The sequence below is a fragment of the Onychostruthus taczanowskii genome, unplaced genomic scaffold (assembly GCF_017590055.1).
Source record: "Onychostruthus taczanowskii isolate IOZ18803 unplaced genomic scaffold, ASM1759005v1 scaffold67, whole genome shotgun sequence".
Taxonomy (NCBI): Eukaryota; Metazoa; Chordata; class Aves; order Passeriformes; family Passeridae; genus Onychostruthus; species Onychostruthus taczanowskii.
In genome coordinates this window covers 3701291-3722964 of record NW_024504455.1, presented here as the reverse complement: position 1 = coordinate 3722964, position 21674 = coordinate 3701291, and the positions used below count along the sequence as shown (strand labels likewise).

General features: G+C 43.7%; 1 protein-coding gene across 1 annotated transcript; it reads right to left on the bottom strand.

The window, feature by feature from the left end:
- Window positions 1-7913: 7913 nt before the first annotated feature.
- GPA33 (glycoprotein A33) lies at window positions 7914-16741 on the bottom strand. Its single transcript, XM_041420979.1, has 7 exons — window positions 16671-16741; window positions 13070-13221; window positions 11992-12202; window positions 11289-11447; window positions 8995-9108; window positions 8423-8546; window positions 7914-7995 (listed from the first exon to the last, which is right to left on the bottom strand). Exons 1-7 carry the CDS (start codon window positions 16717-16719, stop codon window positions 7914-7916), a joined length of 891 nt encoding a protein of 296 aa, XP_041276913.1. The 5' UTR covers window positions 16720-16741.
- Between the last annotated feature and the right edge of the window lie 4933 nt (window positions 16742-21674).

Here is a 21674-nt window from a genome sequence, read left to right as displayed (position 1 = left end):
GCAAATTTATCTGTTAAATTTCTTAGAGGGACAGGCTCTATTATATACATCAGGGACAAGTACAGCATAGATTTTTTTTTTTTAAATTTTGCATCAGTTTGCTTTTTAAGAAATGCATATGCCTCAAACTTAGAGACTGAAGACAAGTATAGGTGTTATGGAGCTGGTTTCTTAGTTGTTTTTTTGTTTGGAAAGAGTATCAAATTCAAACTGATCTATTTCACAAGAGTTTAGTCAGGCTGGGTAGATACCAGTCCTAATTATTTGGGGGCACATAAAAAAGTGGGACACTGTCTTGACATTTTCTAGGGAAGTTAGATGTTCCTTTTTATGGAGGCAGTGCTTGGAGTAATCCCCAAAAAGTTGTCTGTCTGTGCCTTGTGCTTAGTCCATGTGTCTCCTAAGCAAGTGATTCTGAGAAATAAGAGCTTATTTTGTTAAGTTGTTCCTAGATTTTGTACCAACAGATGTCCAGTTTTGAAATACTATTTCCATAGCAACTAACTGTGTGAAGATTTCATTCCTTGTAGGTACTGAAACTCTTAGATGAAGTGGTTCTTTCCCTTGAATAAGGAAAAAACCCAACAAAACAAATGCAAGCAAAACCCAAAATGCAGCCAAAATAAGAGGTTTATTTGAGCATGCTGATCAGTGTGTCACAAAAGGCCAAGTGCTGGTTTGGCTGGAAACCTGTTGCAGCTGCTATAAGGCCAATTGGACCCTTTTGTCCAGTGTTTTAGGATCACTGAAGCATTTCTATTCTTACATAACCTTTCATAGTCGTTCACCTTTATCACTGAATTTCCTCAATTGATTCTGTATTTGCTTCCTTGGAGGCTGCTGTCCTACCTGCTGATTTTCACTAAATAAGGGGCATTAAAGCTGTAAGGCTCAAATTTACCAGTGAAGCACCTGGGGGTGTTGTAACTGACAGTGACTGGCAGTGTCTATCAGGTAGTGCTAAAGGCTTTTCTGCATTTGTATAGAGTTGTCCAAGTTCCTTAACTGACAGCCACTGCTGCATTGATATTTCATAATGTACAGACTATTGTTTTTGAAGTATTTTCAGAGTTCACTGTTGCAATAAAAGTTTGTTTCAGTTCTTATGTAGGAGAGAATTCATTATTCATAACTATTGTTAAAACACTTACTCAGTGTTAAGTGCATAAACCTAAGAACATTTTTTTACTAAGCTGAATGCATTACATATCAAGACTAAGAATGTGAGCAGAAGTGGGAAAATGCCATTAGGTTTCCGTGGTATATCTGTACCTTGCCACCTGTAAATTAAAATAGCACATAAGATGTAGAAGATCTAATTATATGCTGTAGGCAGTGGGCTGTTAACTGGGGCAGTAACTGTCTTACTGTAATAACTAACAACTCTAGAGAGGGTTTTTTGTAGTGAAAATCTGTGCCATTAGAATGAGCACACTAACTTGAAGTAGCCCATTTCATACTGTTATTCTGTATTTATTGAGGGGAAGCCCTAACAGCTGTTGAAGGATGATAGAAAATTCTTTCATTTTGGAGCTCTGCTTCCCTGGCTGTTCTGCAATTTGCAGCTCTTGACTTCTGGAAGAACAAATTCTGAAAAACAAGCACAATAAAGTAATGCTTCTCTCCTTTAAGTAAAGATGAAGGATTGCAAACTAAGTACAAGGAGTAGTACTGGTAAGGAACAAACTGTGTCAAAGTCAGGCCAAACTTCTCCCCACTTGCATGAACAAATTCTCAAGGGGACACAAAACCCAGACTGGGCAGAATGGCTCTTGGGCAGAGTTTGACTGGTGCAGACCTTCCACAGGATAAAACGTAATGGTGACAGCACTCTGCATGTGGGTGTTTGGTAGCACATCTGTTGAACTGGCTGAAGAGCTGGTTTTGTGAAGGAGACAGCTGATAGATTCTATCAGACCTGGCTTTCTGCCCTCCTCTTACAGCAGCTGACTCTCCTGTGACAGCAGTGAGTAAAAAAGTCATCCTGGTTTAACACACACATTGCAAAGTTGTTAGGTATTTTTGCTCTTGTTGTAATAGTAGTAGACAAGTGGTTAGTTGTACATTGCTACTCCTAAGGGTTTTGGCCAGAACAGTTGTCTATCATGAAAGCAATGGCTGTAGTGACAGCTCTGCTGATCTAGTCTACATCAGCACTTTGACCTCTAATCATGTTCTTTTACATTCTATTCAGAGTATGTTAACAGAGTAAGCAGCAGTTGCTGCTGCTTCTCATTTAACTGTTGTTGCTGGCTTGTCCACCTTCTCCTTCCAGTGAACTGCAGGAACCAGGGACATGGCAGAAGTTGCATTCTCTCAGAAGCACACATACGTACTGTAGATAAAGCAAAACCTGGTTTTGACGTCTTCAATTTGAATTTTGCTTTGGAAGGCTGATCTTACCATTACAGCTCAAGGTGAATGTGGCCTTAGCCTTGTCCTTCATCACCAGCTGCCCATTCCCACTCAGGTGCACCCACAGCAATCCCTCTTTTTGCCCTCCATGTGCTTCACCAGATGCAGCTTTGGGTGTGCTTTGGCTTTCCTGTCCCCGTGCCTGCACACACACAAGCCCCAGGCACTTGTCCCTGCTGCTGTTTCCTGTGTGTTTCCTTTTCAGGGGTGAGTTCTGTCAGGAGCTCTGTGGTCAACCTCTGCTTGTTTTGCTCTTTGTCTTGGAGAGGTGATACTTCAGAAATCACCAGGCTCACCTGGACCTCTTTCCAGCACTGTGTGCCACAGGAGTCTTCCAAGCAGATCTCTGAACAAGGCCAAGGACTGCTGTCCTGAACTCCAGGGCTGTGATGCTGCTTTTTGCTGATTTCGTCCCTCTTTGGATCCATGACTCCACTATCATGGATACTGAAGCTAAATTGGCCCCCTGGCCCTCACATTCCTGGCCAGTTATTGTCCATAAGGATGAGATCCAGCAGGAACCACCTTGGCTCTTTGGTCACTTCTGAGTGTCAGGCTCCTCACATGTGTCTGAGGAATGCCTTGAGAGCTTCCCTATGGCAGGGCTACTTGCAGCAGACATCCCCTGGAATGTCACCCCTGTTGGCCTGTCCTCTGTGTCCAGCCCAAGAGCTTCGACTGGCTCATTGTTCCCAGGTGGAGCTCTGCATTCCAGCTGCTCTCTCACCTCCCAAGTGTGAGAAAAGAAGCTGGACAGTGTGTGATGTGTGGGAAGGGAAGCCACATTCCCTCTTGATTCTTGATGCCTGTACCAATTCTGAGACCTTCATTATAACTGTTAAATTATCAGAGAGGGTTTGGTGTGTCTAAGGTAGGATAAATCTTTATTGCATCCTTAGCAATGTGTCACTCATCCACATCCTAAAAGATAGAAACTAGGCAGCAATTTGGTGGGGATTTTCTGTGACAAAGGAGAATCTGTCCGGTGTCAGGCTGAGGAAGCAGTGCTGTGATCCTGGATAACAGCAGGAGCTGATACTTTTCCATGGGGTGTGTCCTGTGCCAGCTGCCTAGAGTGAGGTCCATGCTGAGTCATTCTCCATTAGGAAACTTGCTGCCATTTCAGGGATTCTGGGTCTTGAGCTGTCACAGTCAAGTGGTGGTGTGCTGAAGGTCAGATTCTTCTGAACAAGTACTTGTTTTGGGTAAATGAAAACCTCTATTCTAGGAAACCCTGTATCGATTTTCTTGTAAAATAGTTGTATTTTTCTTTTTTGAGAAGTTTTAAAAAAACCTGCATAATTCTCATAGAGAGGCAGTGCTTCTGGACCTGTTGGTTGAATTAAAAATTTCTAACCTTTTCTGCTAGCAAGGATTTCAGACTTTGCCCAAAAGTGAAGTCACTCAAGTGTATGTGTGAAACTGTGTTTATTTTCTGGTTGATAGATAGAAGTAGCTGCAGCTGACTGCAAAGACTTTTAACAACATCATTCCTTTTGGCAGAGTAAATGTTCTGTGGTGGAGCAGGAGAAAAACAAGTTTGTTATCTAGTTTCTGCCCTCCTGATGACTTCTGCAGGATTATCATTCCTCACTGTCACCCCAGAGTGGCCAGCCAATAAATTCTATTGCAGTGATTTAGTAAAATGAAGGAATTGGCAAACACTTGTATTAATCTAACCCTGCATTATCTCTGTTCCCTCACTTTTCTGTGGTTCTGTCTTAGAGGTTCCCATCAAACTTCTCTGCCAATTTCAAATAATTCCCTTCAATCCCTAGTGAACAGGTGAAGTGCAGCAGAAGTTACAAATTCCCTTATGTTGGACTGCAATAATTTTAGTAGAGCTCCAACACATCCAGAATTCATCTTGGAGTTTTGATCATTGTATTGTGAACTTCATCAGCCAGAACATTGCCACGGTGTCTTTCCTGGAACAGTTGGTACATACAAACAGAAAAGGAGTGCAGTTGCTCTAGCAACAAGGATGCTGAGATAATTAACTCCTGTCTTCCTGACAAGTTGTGAATTGTGCACTGTACTGAATCTTGAAGTGGGCTGTGGCAGCACCAGTTTTTGTGTGTTTGTAATACTGGAAATACTTCCCAAAGACCCTGAGAAGAGTAGGGAAGGCAGTGAGAGCAGATCTTGGTGGTTGTGTGGGAAATGGGGAGGAGTGGAATCCCTGGTGCCAGCTCTGTGGGGTAAAGGAGCATTAAGGTTGGCAGTTCGTCGAGGACGGTGTCTCCCAAACACAAGAGCAATTCAGGAATGCAGGGAGATTGATTGGGAAGACTCTTGTCCTCACAGGGATGTTGTGGCTGCATCCTGGTGCAGTGTAAGGGAGGGAGAAGTAGGTGTGGGCTACAAAGGAAGGATCCCTAAACACTGGCCAGGGCTGTAGGGATGTTGTTTGGAAAGCAGATCTGTTCTCAGGAAGGGTTCAGGGATGAGAACAGCAGCAGTGGGAGTTCCGGACCCATGCAGTCCCTCCAGGCAGATGTGCTGCATCCCAGGATGCTGAGGAAGCTGGCTGACACCTTTTTGAGGCTGTTCTCTCATCTTTGAAGATCACAGAGAGCACAGGAAATCTACAGCAATGGGAGACAAATACTGCAACCATCTCTCAAAAGGGTGATCTAGGAAAGCCTGGGCTGCTCAGTTCCACTGCACTCCTTGGAAAAATCATGGAGCAAGCCCTCTTGGAATATGTTGTTGGGTACATAAAAGAGAAGTAGAGGGCTGGAAAGAGTCAGCATGGATTTGCTGATGCTAAATCATGCCTGACCAGCCTGTCTGCTTTCTGTGGTAAGTTTGTGAATAAAGTTGAACATAACTAAACAGTAGTTTACTGATTGCTGTGTAAAGACTAAAGTAGGAATTTACTTTTCTACCTGGTCATACATTTTCTCCCTCCTTCCTTCCTGCCTTTTGAGGGAAGTGGTTATTGAAGTTGCTATAGATATGTTAAATCTTTGGAATTAGTTAAGTATCACTAGCTTAATTTATCTTCCCTACAAATTCATTAGTGCTGGTTTAATTTTGCATAAGGTTGTGGCTATGCTAGAGGTAACCCCTGGAGTTACTCCTTTTTCAAAAGACATACAAGGCAGGCAGGACATTAATTCAGTCGCAGGAAAACCCTGGAATAAGGCAAGAGTTTGAATATGTGTATTCCTGGCTGATGGAGTAGAACAAATTGGTTGAGGAAAAACACATAAAGCATTCTAATAAATGCACTACTTCCAAGGTATTTTCAAAAAGGTAAAAAATGATGCAGCACTGAATTATCTCAGCCATATCTCCATGTGCTATCACTTAGTTGATTTCTCAGTGCAGAAGTGAGATTAGCATTGCAGAACTTGAAGTAGTTCTGTTTTGAATGTTGTCACATTGGACTCTTGCTTTTCCTCTGCTAGCTCTTATGGAACCTGATTGCAGAGAATTAAATTCATGGGTTTGGGGGGGTCATTTTGTAAACTCCTCTGTATTTTGTGGCTGGTTTCTTTGGACAACTTAGTGCAGTTCTTACTGCTAATCTGTATTTTCCTTCATGCCTAAACTGACCACTGTGCACGTGTCACTTGAAAACTTCAGCTGACAAACAGCAATTAAGATTCACCTGTCCTCAAAGTGAAAAGTGTGGGACAGTTAGTAGAGTATTACCATGGTTTAGTGGCCACAGCCAGTTTTTGGCTATATTCTGGCATTATTCTGCTGATAGGTTTCAAGTCCTTTCACTGGACTTTCCAGTTAAGATCTTTGAAAATCCACACTGTTATCCCTCACTGTTATTCCTGGTGGAGGAAACAGGTTGTGCTGACTGATGTCTGTAACATTTATAAAAGAAAAAGCTTTTGTTTCACAGTAGAAATGTGTTACAATGGTAATTAGATAATTCACACTATCCTTGCTTGTTACAATGAGGCTGGAATACATACCAGCTCTGCTTCTGAGCTATGCACCAAATTTTTTTAATCTGCCTTCAGCTTCTCTGTGAAATGTTCTTTTTTAGCCATCCATTTTTGCAAAGTTTTCTCACATATCACAAGAAAAGGTCCTGAGAATGTCTTGTATTTCAGGCTATCCATTGCCAGAGAGATTTGGATTTGTGTGTTCTTTGTAAAGAACTCCTGTTGTTGGTCTTTGCAGTTGTTATTACTACAAATGAGTAATTGTATTTTAAGTATTATGTAAAACAAAGGCAGTCAGAAAGCAAGCCAGAATTACAGTTCTGGTAGGGTGGCTTTCATAGTTTGAAATCTAGAAAATACTGGTCCTATGTGGGAGGATGGCTGGTTCTTCTTTGAAGTTAAATTTTAGATTTTTATTACAGTAACTGGGGGTAAAGGGTATGTGGGAGGCATTGCTGAGACTCCCAAAGTTGAAGATTCAGTAAGGAATTTTGAAAGGATAAATATTTTACTGCAAAAGCATCTTAAAAAAAAAAATCTTTTCATTAGCTTTAATACCCATTGGTAGTCCTTGGGGATGGGCAGTCCATTCTCTTGCAAAGATACCAGTGGTAGGATTTCCCTCCACGTTTGCACACATCTTGCACATAAAATGCAGTGCTTCTGACTAAATTGTTACAGTTTTGAACAAAAAGTTATTTTTCCTTTTTCCTTCCAGTCCCCCCTGCCTTTTTTTTTTTAATTAAGGATGTACTTGGCATGTACATGCTCTCGCATTGTCATTTTTTCAGAAGCAGCAGGAGCAATGGACTATTTCTGACTTGCCCATGCAACAATCAGCAGGAAAAATTACTATAATGAAAATTAGGATCTCTGAGAGCTAGAACTCATAAATTAAAGAGTCTTACAGTAAATAAGCTACTAGAGTGTTTCTAGTTCTTATCAGCTGCCCATCTAAGTTCTTACCTTATCTGTGACATTATTATGCACTGTTGTCCCAAATAGGAGACTCACTGGTCATCAATGTTTGGGTTTTTTTCCATATATTTATTTATATGTGCATGTATAATACATACAAAAAACACATTTAACAAAATGTCTTTAAAAATCATCTTGCTTCAACCTCCTTAAAAACAGTTCCTATGTTGAACAGTGGTGAAATCTGTGACATTTGCATGACTCAGTAAACAAGACCACCCTTCCTTGATGAAATGCAATTGGTGACCTTCAAACTTTTGTGGATCTGGGGGTACATCAGCAGCTCTGTTCCTCTGTTCTCCAAATAGACCTGATAGTTTCTTTTTTCAGAAAGTTGCAAGTCTGGAAGACTGGTTATTTTTGGATGACTGTGTGCAGCAGTGCTCCACATGCATTTTTCTGCTCTGAGTGTGTGTTATTGTTCACTGTACATCAAGCTCTTATTTCCAGGGAAGCAAGAATGTTCTCTCCCAGAACTTGAAGGCAGAGTCTTTGGCTTTCATTTTATAAATTCAACTTTGTGCAGTAAGAAAGAGGGATTGATTTCTGTTCTACAGTGATGTCCGTGCCTCAGCAGATCCTGGAGATGGCAGTGGTTTCTTCATTCATTCATTCATTCTCCACATCCTCCCCTACGCTCTCATGCCTTGTTGGCGTCTGCCTGGAGGGTTCATTTCTGTCCTCTTGCACCCTAAAACATTGTTTGGGAGTAGAGGTGTTAAAACCAGCCAGAAATCTTGCTGAAGACATTTTGTGTTGGGATACTTTTAAACTGCTCTAAGCTGATCTAGAACTGCACCCAGCTGAAGTCCACAACTTCAGTCTTACTGGTGATGCAAGAAGTGTGGGAGCTACTTGTTTATTTTTCATAGCATGTGAACTAATTCACATACAAGGTTGGAATAATTTGGTTCTGCCCAGAGACACAAAGTTGCCTGGGACTACTGGGCATCTCCCATGAGGAGAGATGGGAGCCACTGGGGTGGACATTGAAAGGAGAAAGCAGTGCATGCTTTTCCAGATGTTTTTTTTTCTCCCCAGTTTTCCACTGTTGATGCTGGAGGGAGAAGGAGAACCCTTCATCTGTTCCATTCACTGCTGTAGGGAGAGGTACTCACGTCATCTCGTAGTCAGTGTCCTTGCTCTCCCGGCAGCAGCAGCAATAGGCAATGATCCCAATCACCACAATGGCAGCAACAACTCCCCCAATGATGCCAGCATACAGAGCTATGTTCATGGATGCTGCATGGGAAGGGAGCAGTTAGCAGGGGGAATGATGTCAAAGGGGATCAGCACAATCTGCACTTCAAATCCCCCACCAGACCCAGACTGAGTGGAAGCCGCATTTGTTTGACTACAGGAATGGGAAATAATTCTGTACTGGGTAGTGCAGGAGCAGTTGGCTGCTGACAGGGAGGAGCCCCTGGATCTGAACAACTGCTCTTCTTTGTCTATAAGGTTTAGTTTCAGACATTGCAAATTCAATGCTGACTTTACCGAGCTTTTGTCACTTTTTTTAACTAACCCAATGCGTTGGTGAGTGCTCTACCAGCATGTAAACCAGTGGAGAGGGTCTCTCTTAAAGGTATTCAGAAACCAGATGGTAACATTCCCCTCCTTGAATGCTTTGACTCTGAGCTAAGATGTTCTCTCTGGTCCTTCTCTTCCCCAAGGCAGCCCCATCTCTTACGTGGCACAACGCTGACTGTCATGTTGCAAAATTCCGTTCCCACAACATTTGTTGAAGTGCAGATGTAAAAGCCAGAGGTGTCTGCTGAGATGTTCTTCAGAGTTATTTGTTGCCCTGTTGTGAAACACAAATGAGGCCAAAAAAGATAAGAATAAAAGCAGGGAAGGAAGTGGCAACATCAGCCCTCCAGTTCCAGCCCAGGGTGGCTGGAGTGATGAGAGGTTATTAAAGTTGATGGATTGCTCTGTCTTGCTTGGGAGCTGCCATGCTCATCCTTAGGTTTTACAGTGATTTGTGGGAGGATAAACAGAAGTGTGCTGTTTTGATTACAGGGAACATGTGCTGTTTGAACATTCCTTTTAGAAGGAAAATTGTAGGTGGAGGGTAGAGAAGTGTCTGTGCTTAGAGAAAGGTGTTTTTTTTTTTTTTTTTTTTCTGGATTTTGAGAAATGTCAGATGCCCAAATCAGGACCTGGCTCTGAGAACTGGCCACCTTGATGAATTAACTTGTTCAACAGGAGAAAGCTCTTCAGTCCTGCAGCTCTTAGGATTTCAGATATAAATTATTTAGCAGTGGGGAGAAAAGTTTTCTAGTCTGGGAGAAGCCATGCAGGCTGTGTAAATAAACAAAGAACTCTAGTGCCCAGATTGCAGTGATGCTGATGCTTTCTGTCCAGCCTCACAAATCTCAGAAGCACAGGGTGAAGCTCAGCTCTGTCTGCTCAGGCAGTCAGTTTTGTTTGTTACATCTCCAGCTGATATGGGTGTGTGTAGTCCATGCTTTTTGCTAGTGAGAGAGGTCCAGATCCCTGCTCTGAAAGGAGCAGACTGAATACTTTTTCATGACTTTCCTGTTTCCCTGGGATCTCACTTTTTTATAATTAGGATTTGCTGGCACCTAGTGCCAGATAGTAGAAGAGCATGCAAACTGAGAAATGACAGGCCATATGCTTGCTTCATTTTTAGTTTTTGTTTTCTTTCAGTCTCTACATGACTCCTGGTATTTACTTGTCTCCCTCCTTTTTTTTTTTTTTGGTGGGGTGTGTGTGTTGTTTGTAGCTCTCAAAATCTCAGTCTAGAATTGGAATTTAAATGCTCCTAATAAATCAGAAGTGATGGAGTGAAATGGGGGAAAATGTGGGTCAGGTACTGTGAGCTCTCAAGTGTCTCCTGAGGGGGTTCTGCTTTGCAGCAGTGGGACTTGCTTAGCACAGAAGGCAATTACCTGTAGTGACAACAGGGCACCCAGCCAGCCTGGAGCACCTGGGGACACTCGGCACAGGGCTTGGCCATGGGTGCTCCGATAAAAGCAGAAATGAGGTGGGAATGGGCCAGCAGAGACTCCTGTCCCGGGAAGAACGGGGTGACAGCAGAAGCTGCTGCTGTGACAAGTCCCGCTGGGCTCAGGGCTGTGCGTGATGCGCTGGCACCACTTAGTGGCCAGTGAAATGAATTAAGTTCCTGCCCTGGTGATGCATACTTTATGCAAGAATGGGCTTGTGATTGTGGGATGTCCTGTGGAGTCTCATCATCTTTAGTTTACTTCCCTTAAACCAGGAAGGGTAGGTGCAGACACTTAGTCTTCCTGAAGCTGGACAGGCCAGGAAAAAACAAAGTTGTTTAATGAAATAAATCTGAGTCCTCTGTCACTGATACACTTAAAAGAGTATTAAACCCTCATTTCTGTATAAATAGTTCTGTCAAGGTCCTGTTGTGGAAATTCAGCTCCTTTTTCCTTCCAGATTCTAACTTAAAAAGAAAGCAAATAAAATATTAGGGCCTGTATGTCAGTTCTAAAGAACCAGAAGCCTTTTTCATGCTCCAAGTGGCAATGATGTAACTTTCTCATACCCCCTTCCTCTAGGTGAGGTGATCTCTGGAAGAAATCTTCCAGAGCCAGCTTTTGTTTCCTTCAGTTTAGAAAGAGATCTGCTCGTGGTCAAGCAAGCTGGGATGTAGACAGTTAAAAAACTCAGTGTTGTTCCTCATGTTATGCCTTACTCCCAGCAACTGAGAAATAATTATTTCTGGCTGCTTCCAGAGCCATCCAGCTTTCTCACTAGGGAAGAGATGAAGTTAAAGCATTTCTGACCATTCTTACTTCAGGTAAGAGTCCTTTTCCTTATTTTAAATTACTCCTGAGCATGTCTTGTATCAAAAGGACAACTTTTCAAACTCCTGTTCAGCGAAAATCCTAGAATAAGCCTTAAGAGTTTTTGTATTTGCATTTTAGAATCTTTCCAGCCCTTAACTGCAGAGACCTCAATGCCCTGATGTCTTTGGATTTCTCATACCTTCTGAGTATGGTAGCAAACGGGGCTCATTTTGCATATTGAAGCTTTTCCAGGTGTATTTGGGCACTGGGGAGCCCTCATGAGAAGCACAGGTCAGGTTGATTGTCTGTCCATATTCTGGTGTCCCCAGGATCTTGCATTCGGGCTTGGATGGTGCAACTGAAGGAAGAAAAGAGGAAGTGTATTAATCAGAAGTAGTTTCTTGTTTCAGCCCATCTACGTCTGTGGTTTTTATTCTTGCAAGCACAGGCTTGTCTTGAACCTGCCACCTTCTTATTAAAGGAACTTAAAGTGAATTTGGATCTAATTTGTTTCTAATTTGTATCTCTCCTTTTTGGCACTGGAAGGCCAAGAAGGAATTGCAAGATGCTTTTTGGGATGTGCCTAATAGGGCACCCATCCTTTGACGACTGGAGTATGACAGGCCCCAGGGGGGATGAGGAAGGCCCTGTAATGATGTCTGGGTTATTAGGGAAGTGAGCTGTACAGCTCTAAAGGCTGTTTGCTGCAGCTGGGTGTCTGAGGCAGTTGCATGCTCTACACATCCCAGTGCCCTTCCACAGGAGTAGGAAAAGACCAACGTGGAACTGGCGATGACAACTTTTTGGTTTTTACTATTAGAAAATCTGTTTAAACCGATGTGGACACTAGAGGAGGGGCAGGTGTGTCTGACAGGGGCGTGGCACTGCCTGCGTCACCTCACCGAGGACGAAGAGATCCAGGAGCGCGGACTCGCGGGGCGGGTCGTCGCGGAGGCGGACGCTGCACACGTAGGTGCCGTTGTCCTCCATGGTGACAGCGCCGATGGTGATGCTGATGTCCCCACTGTCAACGTTGCCGCTGAACTGGATGCGGTGGTCGTAGCCCTCCCCGTACTGCACGAGCCCGTCGAAGTAGCGCGTCACGGCGTCAACCTGGCACACAGGGACGGGAGGCATCAGTCCCTGTTTCTTCTGTGGGAGCCTGCCGTCTAACTCGATTAATCTGCCCACTCTTAAAGAGCAGCTTGGAAAAGAGAGCCTTAAACTGCAGCAGTTTGGGAAAAAGCCAAGAAAAGTGTAGAAATTCAAAAGGATCTCTGTTTCCATCTGGAATCCCCTTCTCACACCTTATCTGAAATCGGAGGCAACTGATTTCTTTTGCTGGGACTTATTCACCTTTCCTCACCACAAGGAGAGGACAGCCCGAGACTTGTCTGAGACCCATGTCAGTCAAATTGCCCTATGGTTACACAAACTCCCCCAGCAAGGATCTCCAGAGAAGAAACCCTTGGCAGTTCTTGCAAGGAGATCTCCAAAGGCTGCTTCCCCTCTCACTAATTCCCAAGCAGTCAAGGAGAACTTTAAAAGTTTCTTAACTTTCCAATATTTCAAATGGATATAGGAGACCTCAAGAATCTCTCCATGTACTGTTACCATCAACTTAAAACTTGTTATACTGTATCAAAGCTATGTGCATTAGACATATACACTTATATATACATATATTTTTAGAAATTATCCGAGTGTTTCACATGTTTTAGTAGATGTAAACCCCACAGTACATATAGTGATGTATCCTCAGGAAACAGTTGTAAGAGGGGTGGGGGCTTGCCTAGTGTTGTGCAGTAGATTTGGGATAAATTGCATCTAGACTCAGCATTTCTGTTTGCATAGTTCTGGGATTAAAAAAAAAGTCTGGAGGAAGTCTTTGTCTTCCAACATCCATTGCCACTGACAGCTTCCATCTCCTGCCCCTTCTAGGATGCCCTCTCATCTGTTTCTTCATGCAGCTCAGTTTACCTTGCTATTGATTTTCTTCCAGACAACCAGGTCTCCTCTGTCAACAGCTGAGCTTGTTTTAAAATTACAGCGCAGGGTAGCGTTTCTTCCTCTTGCCACTTGGATTTGCTTCTCAGGTGCTTCCACAACGAGGGCGTGAGCAGACACCAGAACTAGGAAGAGAATAAATGCTGCACTCAGCAAAAATAACAACATCTGGATTCCATGGTAGTCTCTTTGGCTTCCTTAGATGCCACAATAACCCCTCATTCCCTGTCATCCAGGACATTCCCCACTGAGCAAGAGGTGATGTGTGCTGGGGCTGATTGGCTCCGGGAAGCTGCTGCACAGGATGGCTTAGAGCTAAACTCTGCTCTCTGTTCCTTGCTTCCCTCTTTGTCACCTGCTTGTATATTGCCATGGAGTTTAGAAAGATGCTGTATTTTTTTCCTGAGCCCTCCTTCAGCGTGACTGACACCCTTTGACAGTTCAGAATGTACAGAGGGAGACAGATAAACAGATACTACAAGTGCATCGACAGTCTTCAGGATTCTGGCTAAACTAACAAACTGATATTGTCAAATTTCAAGGATCAGGAAAACTGTCAAATAACTTGCCTCGATCCAAATCCATAGAAAAGTGACATTTTGTGCTAGGGAATCAAAACCTGTTCATGTTTTTCATCCCTGAAAATAGAAAAACCTAGAGAAGCAAAGAGTGGTTGAAAGAAACAAGGGAAGAATAGCTCTTAGTTTTTTCCAAAAATGAGTAAGGTAGTAGTCACCTTTGCTCAAGAACTCCAGCTCCTGCCTCTGGAACACAGGAATAGCTGAGAGCTGAATAAAACAGAAATCCCTCTGTGCCCTGGGGAAGCACGCAGGGCACAGGGCAGGTGGGTTTTTTACACTGAATTCCCTTTGACTTGCTCTTAATTCATCATTTCTGATCATTGCCTGGTGGGCAGGTCTTTGTTATTCTCAGAATTGAGCTGGACATTTATGTCTGCCCTGCCATAGGTGACCTTCATGCCTGCAGGAATCCATGGTTAAAAACACCTGCTTTCTCCTCACAATTTGTGTGGGTTCTGTGTTTGGGTTTGTTGCTTTGAGGTTTTGGTTTTGTTTCTTTTTTAATGGCACTGTCATTTGTGGAAAACGGTGAATGGCAAGGAAGGAAGTGCTGCTCAGAGGTGCTCCCATGGCAAAGAGGAAGGTGGTGCAGTAAGGAGGAGAGAGGAGGATGGCTTCCCCCATGAGGGCCATGCTGCATGTGGTGGTGAAGGTTGCTGAGTTAGTGTTCCCTGGAGAGGATTCATCTGAGAAGTTGCCACCTGGCAAACTTTGGGTCCTCATTGTGCCATATCTTTGTCCAGGTTAGATCTATAAGTGTAGTGGGAGGGAGCAAAGGATTTCTAGGTTGCACCTTGACTTGCAAACTGGTTGTGAATACCCACGTTTTTTAGACAGGAAGAGCACACAGCCCCCTGCACTTGGTCAGTAAGTGAATGCCATTGGCAGCTGAGCACTGCCACATCCTTGACTAGCAGTGAACAAGAGTCCCTTAGAAAATGAGTGTTGGGACCCAAAGGGTTGTGTTGTCACTGCACTAAGAACCTGGGGTGACAGTTCAGGTAATTGCCCAGGGTGCCATGGGACAGTTGGCACGGGGATCTGCTTTTAGCCTAAATTCCCATCTTTCTGCATTCTCTCAATGATCAGGTTCTGTGGGCTCCCACAGTTATTAGCAAGGTGTGTTTTCACCTCTTCCTCTGTGATGTGGCAGGGGTGGCTTCTCTTCTCTTGGGGATTATTTCATTTACAACTGCTGACAGTTATGAGAAGGAAACCAGGGCAAAGTATTTCTAGCATGCTTTTATTGCAGCCACTCCCAGATCTTTCCCTGCCCTGGAGCACCCAGGGCAAAGGCCATGTTTGCATAGCCCTGGGGCTCTTTCTGACTGCTGTTTTCATATGGCCTCCATATGAGAGACACCTGTGAAAGCTTTCTCCTTGCTTGTTGTGACTGGATAGAGATGCTTTCCTGCATTTAGGTGAAAAGCACCACTGGCTGTACTAGGAGATGGAGCAAAACCCATTTCCTGATCTTTTTGTCACTCAGAAACTGGTTCCACTGGACTGGGGTTCACTGACAGGTCATAAACACAGCCCTGAGGCAGAGAAGAAACCACCCAACCCTAAGACTTCTTTTCCTTCTTCCAACTGGATGAGTCAAATCCTACAATAAATGAGATCTTTCTTTTCTTCAGACATGTTAGGTGCAGAGTTGGGGAGCAGCTGAACCCAACACTGCATGTGAGGCACAGCCTGTAACACATTTATTCATCTGTTGCTGTCACCCTCACATCCCACTGCTTCTGGTGCTCTTCATTTGTCACCCACATCTCTTTCTGCATCCCAGAAGGAGCTTCCCTCTCTCAGGGAAGCAACATTTTCATTCTGGGATGTCACTGACTCAGGCTCATTTCCTCCTTCCCACTTCTCACCATGTTTCACTTCATAGTCAGCATGTTTAAAAGTTGTGGTTTATTCTTCAAAGGTTGGGGGATTTTTTTCCTGAGCAGAAACAGAATCTATTCAAAATATGGCTGAAGGCAGGGGAAGCAAATTCTGAAAGAACTCCAAAAAAGGAGAGAGGACAAATACCTTACATACTACTAGAGAGACAGTGTCACCTAGATTTAAGCCCTAGAGTTACTTTTTTGTGTGTTATCACTTTGCAATAATGTGTTTATAACATTTTAAAAAAATGTGAGAGACATTTTGTATGTTTGTAACATTTTAAAAAATGAGAATGGTTTTCTCTTCCTCTGCTTAGAGATTCGTACTTGTTCAAAGGAAGAAGAAAATCAAAGTGACATTTCTGTTTTCACATCCCTTACTGAGTAATTGTTAACAGACTGAAGGGCAATTAATACAATTACAGAAATATTTTGTTTGCTAAAGTAAATTGAGATCTGATCAAGCAAAAAAAAAGAGCATACTTTGCATAGCATGAAAGGTGAGAATAATGAAAAATGAGAGTGAATACCAGTGGCATTGCAAAAGTTACATAATGATCATCAAGCTATGACCCAAGTCACATTTGTTGCATGTGGAGCCCATCCACGTTTTCTGATTACTTTAAACTTTGTGAATTCCCTTTTTGGGGTCTTCCTGTTGAAGTGAGGTTTTCAGGATTTTTAGTTAAAAAACCCCAAGCAATTCCCATGTGCGTAGCTCTGTCTGAAGCCTGGAATGGGGTGTAGGAACATTGATATAAGAATATGAGACAGGATAAAAAGCAGTGGAACTGAGACTTCAGACGAGGAAGTTCCTTCTTCAGAGATAAATATTGTATTAACAGAAACCAAGAAAACTGTTTATGAAAAATACTTTCCAGCTTCATGAAGAACAGCATTTTTTCCTACTCCTAACAGTTTTGGGAGATGCCTGTGTGTGTGGACATTCAGCAGAGAGGTGGTACACACACTTGTCTGGCCATAAGCACAAAGGAACCTTCACTAAACAAAAGAGAGACATACAAAGTGCACTGGAGTCCTTGTGCTTTGAGGTGCTGTTTCCTTCCACCCGACCCTTGAGGACAGAACCAAATTAGTACTCACTTGCACTGAAAATGAACAGCCCAAGTCCTTTTGTTGGCGTCCCCCTCATCTCTCCTTTGTTTCACCTCAAGGTGCTCTTCCTTGTGATCTCCAGGAGGCTGGGTAGGTGATTGGCTTTCCCTGAAGGGCTGCTTTGCAGTGTCATTGCAGGTTCACTTCCTCAGTCTCTTTTAAAAGTGCTTCTGCCCCATCCTGCCCCTCCCCTCCCTCAGAATGACGAGCCACATCACCAGCAGGTTTGACATCACTTGCTGCTCTCTGTAAACTTCTGAGCTCCTTCCCCAGTTGTGAACTTTCTCCCACAATTAAATGGCCTTTCACCGTTTCTCCCAACACGCAGGTGCACGGAGCAAGGGAAGGGTGTGGTGGGACTGGGGGTGGAGTGTGCAGTGCAGCTGAAGTCATGCATGTGATGACAGGCAACTAGGGGAGGATAAACCTCATTTCTCTCCAATATTTATTAAGGAAAAAGAGTTAAAAAGGTATTAAAGAGTTTCACAATACAGGCAGCAGCCCATATCCAGGCCACATCCAAGTCACTTTTAGGGTGTGAGTGATCATTTCAGGCATCTAGATGGGGACATCATGTTCTTAGATATCATTTTGATATTAAATTAGTCGTATAATACAGTATATTATTGATGAACTTTGTTGAGGATTTTGAAGAAGGCTTCCACAAAAGTAGTTGTTGACACTGGATGGCCGTGTTTAGTGCAGTAAAGCAGATCTGTATCTTGCTCTTGTGCTGACCTGAGGCTTGGGTGGTAAATCTGCCAAAAGCCACATTGAAGATTTGCCTTTTGGTCTATATGGCAGTGGTTCAAGATGTCCAGGACAATGAAACTTAGGAATGACTGGAAATCCAATCCCTTTGATAGAAAGGACCGTCTGTCCATACTTCTGTGCTTGATGCACGACCTCAGTTCTCTTCAGACTGTTAGCACAAAGCAAAATAAAGCACATAAAAGTACAGAAACTTTATTCTTCAGGAATCTTCCAAATGAGGACAGCTGATAGGAAAATTCATCCTGTTGTGTCTCGGCTTTGACTGGCTGCAGGAGATGGCAAGGACCCTTCAAAGAGAAGGGGAGACATTTTCCAAAAACAGCTTGTTAACTAACCTCAGAATGTTAACTGTAAATTACTTAAGATGTAAACAAAGCTGGAGCAAAGACAGTAGTCTGCTTTCTTGTCTTGGGAGCCCACAAGGATTAGGTTCCTCATAAGGATGAGTTTCTTAAATGTTTACCTCTCTTAAAGATGACAGGAAGAGACATGCAGGATCTTTACTCCAGCTTCCACTTTTGATTTTGCTCCCGTTTAATATTTTGAGTCTGATGAACAGAGGTAGTGACAGAAATGCTATCACTGTACACCATCTGCCCACACTTCCAGTGTTAATTCTCAGTTCTTCACTAACCAAAAGAACTTAGTAAAGTGCAGAGACCAACTTGGTCAGCTTGCTGTTATCCTCTTCACAGGATCATTTATACAACCTCTCTTTCCTCTCTTCTTCCCAGTAACTTCAAAACCCACTTCACTGATTTCAGTTAAATTTGGTGGGCAGATGGCAGTCTTAAAGATGGGAAGTTCTTTCAGTCTCATAAAAATCAGTAATCCAAATCAGCTGGGGTGAGAGAGAAATCTAAATGGTACCTCTTAGGCATTAATACTTGTCTTCCATTCCAAGAATCTGTGGTTTTACAACATGGATGAGTCTCACCTTTTGTGCAGCCAGGCAGACAGGGAAATATGGTAGAGTGAGTAGTTACAGAGACTGCCTCGTCTCGTGGTGGTATGAAAGCGATTCACTGCTGGGGAGATTTTTACCCTGCCTCTGTCAGCCACTCTGATGCATCACAAGTAAATAAGTTGGCACTGAGATGGATTATATTCTGCTGTTTTGGAGACTTGGCTAAGACTGGTTTCCTAGGTATTGTGGAGAGCGTATGCTTCAGCACCTGATGCTTACAGAAATCTGATATTAAGATGCTTGTTTTAGATGCTCTGTATTTGTAGCTTTTGCTCGTTATTTAAGCCTAGATTGGGAAAGGTATTTAGGCACTTTTATCCTGTCTCTTTTCCCTGACAGCTCTCATTGGGGTCTCAGGAGCAGACTGCTTTAATGTGGGCAGTTTTAAGAGATTTTATATTTGTTTCTAGGTTGATTTTCTTTCCCTGTCTAGCATGAGCTGCCAAAGCTCACAAGCATTGGCACCACAGCTAAAAGAGCTGCCACAGGTACCAGCAACACTGCCAAAGCTTTGCATATCAACTTCTTTGTCCCTCACCTGTGGGCAGTGCAAAACCTTGAAGTATTATTTTTGCTGATGGCTGCAGGTCTGGGGAATCTTTTTGCTGATATATAGGATTTTTAGGGGATATTATTATGTTATTTAAATAAAACTGCCATTGACATGAAAAGCTTCAGTACGAAACCAGGGTGACTTCATTGTGTTGCCAAAAGTACGCACTCTGATAAGGCCTGCCTGTGAAAGCCAATGAGGAGTATGCACAGGTAGCAGCGTGCTGACATTATAAATCTTTGTAACTCCTGCCAGTAAAGAGAAGGAGGAACATCCTAAGACCCCACCTTTCCCTCTTAAGAGGACAGCATCTGTTTGTGTTCAGTTCAGGTTCATCTATGAATGAATACATTCATCACCAATGACAGATGCCCAGCCACTTACAGCTCTTTTTGCTACATGTGCACATGCAAACGGTCATTAGCAAAGATTTCTGTCATCCTTGCCTCTGCCTCTGCTCTGTACGGTCACCTTGCTCCCAAAACCCAACAACCTGTGGCCAGCAGCGAGGAGGAGCTGCCAGGCTGCCTGCTCTGAGTGTTCTCCACAATCTGTAACCTACAGGGTCCTCTCGCCATCTCTGCATCTGAAAGGGTTGCAGTGAGCATGGCAGGGCCTTCACTGTCCTTTCTGCACTTGTATCCTAAAGATTCACAAACACGATTTTCAGATGCAGCTCAGTGACTTTTAAAAACATCTGTTTTTATTGGATGCCAGTGGTACATGTGCTCCCACAACACTTAGGTTCTTTAAAAGCTGTGCTCTCCAATATAAGGCAGTCTATAAGCAAATATCTTGAGACCACTTCTCACCACAATTAGCGGTAATTAACAAGAACACATGGTCACTGCATTGCAGAAGCAGCTAGAAATTGCATTGCCCAGAGGAGGAATCTGGAGGATCAACACAATTCATCCTCTTTTTGTGCATGAAACTGTTGGGATGTCTTCAAGCCCTCATCAGCCATCCCTTCCTCCCCGTGCTGTGACACCCAAGATTCAGTATAGCACCTTCTCTTTTCCCTGCTCACTCACCCCTGTACCTGCACTAACACAGGTCTGGGCTGTGAGCACACCAAGACTTGAGTGGCTGTGTCACAGCTCTTCCTTGCCATGCTGTGGCATCCCTACAGACACAGCTCCCATCCCCCTGTGGGGAAGCAGCACTCAAGCAAGAAGGAAGGAGGTGTGCAGGCCCAGCATGATACAGCACCAGAGGTACCTGTGGTATGAGGTAGGTGAGTTTCATTTTCCACTTCCTTTCTGGTTTGCTTGTTGGTTTGCAAAGAGAATTGACAGTGGGATGTTTTTGCATGAGTCACAACTGGAGCCCCCAGTACAGATAAACAGCACTCAGACTTTCATCTGGTTCTGTCCTGGGCCAGCCTGGTCCATGAGCTTTCCTGGGGGGTCAGGAGGTGGGAACTAGAGGCTTCCTTTTTGAAAAGACATCGGAGAAGACACGGTGTGGATCAGTCCTAGCTCTTCTAAGAACAAAAATCAGCTGGTCTTACAACCATAGAACCACAGAATCATTTGGGTCTGAAGGGACCTTTAAAGATTATCCAGTTGAACCTTCCTGCCACAAGCAGGAACATTTTTCACCAGACCAGGTTTCTCAAAACCCCACCCAGCCTGGCCTTGGACACTTGAGGGATGTGGCATCCACAACTTCTCTGGGCAATCTGTTCCAGTGCCTCACATCCTCATAAAGAAGTTCTTCCTTTTATTTAATCTAAATCTACCTTCTTAGTTTAAATTAATTGCCCTTTGTTCATCACTACAGGCCCGGGAAAAATGTCTCTCTCCCTCTTTGTTATAAAATCCCCTTTAAGTACAGAAAGACTGCAATAAAGTCTCCCTAGAACCTTCTCTGGGATGAACAGACCTGACTCTCTCAGCCTTTCTCCACAAAAGTGTTCCAGCCTTCTGATCAACTTCTAGCCCTCCTGTGGACCCTCTCCAAGAGGTCTGTGTTTTGTGCTAGGGGCTGCAGAGCTGAATGGTGTACTCCAGGTGGGGTTTCACAGGAGCAGAGTGGGACAATCCCCTCCCCTGACCTGCTGGTCACACTTCTGAAGCACTTCTGATGCAAATGGTTGGCATTATGGGCTGCAGGTGCAGCTGGGTCACATCCAATTGGTCATCCGCCAGTACTCCCAAATCCCACTCCTCCAGGCTGCTCTGGATCCATTCATCCCCAGCCTCTACTGATATTGAGGACTGCCCCACACCAGATGTAGGATCTTGCACTTGGTCCTGTTGAATTTAGTGAGGTTTATGTGGGCCCACTTCTCTGTATGGCATCCCTGCCCCTGCTGAATCCAGGGCACCACTCAGCCTGGTGTCCTCTGAGGAATTCCTGAGCGTGACTCAGTCTCACTGTCTGTGTCATTATTAAAGATACTGAGCAGTACTGGTCCCAGTGCAGGATCCTGAGGGACACCATTTGTTGACAATCCCTGTTGGGATGCTGAGCCATTGACTGTATTTGGATCCCATCCAGCCACTTCTTTATCCATCAAATAGTCCATCGATCAAATCAACCTCTCTCCAAATTAGAGGTAAGACTGTTGTGTGGGACCATGCCAAAGTCAATACAGAAGTCCAGGTAGTTGACAGGTTGCTTACTTTCCGTTGGGTTGGAGTGGGTTCAGCCTGCCCTGCATTTCCCAAGGATATCAGAGGTCATACCTGCA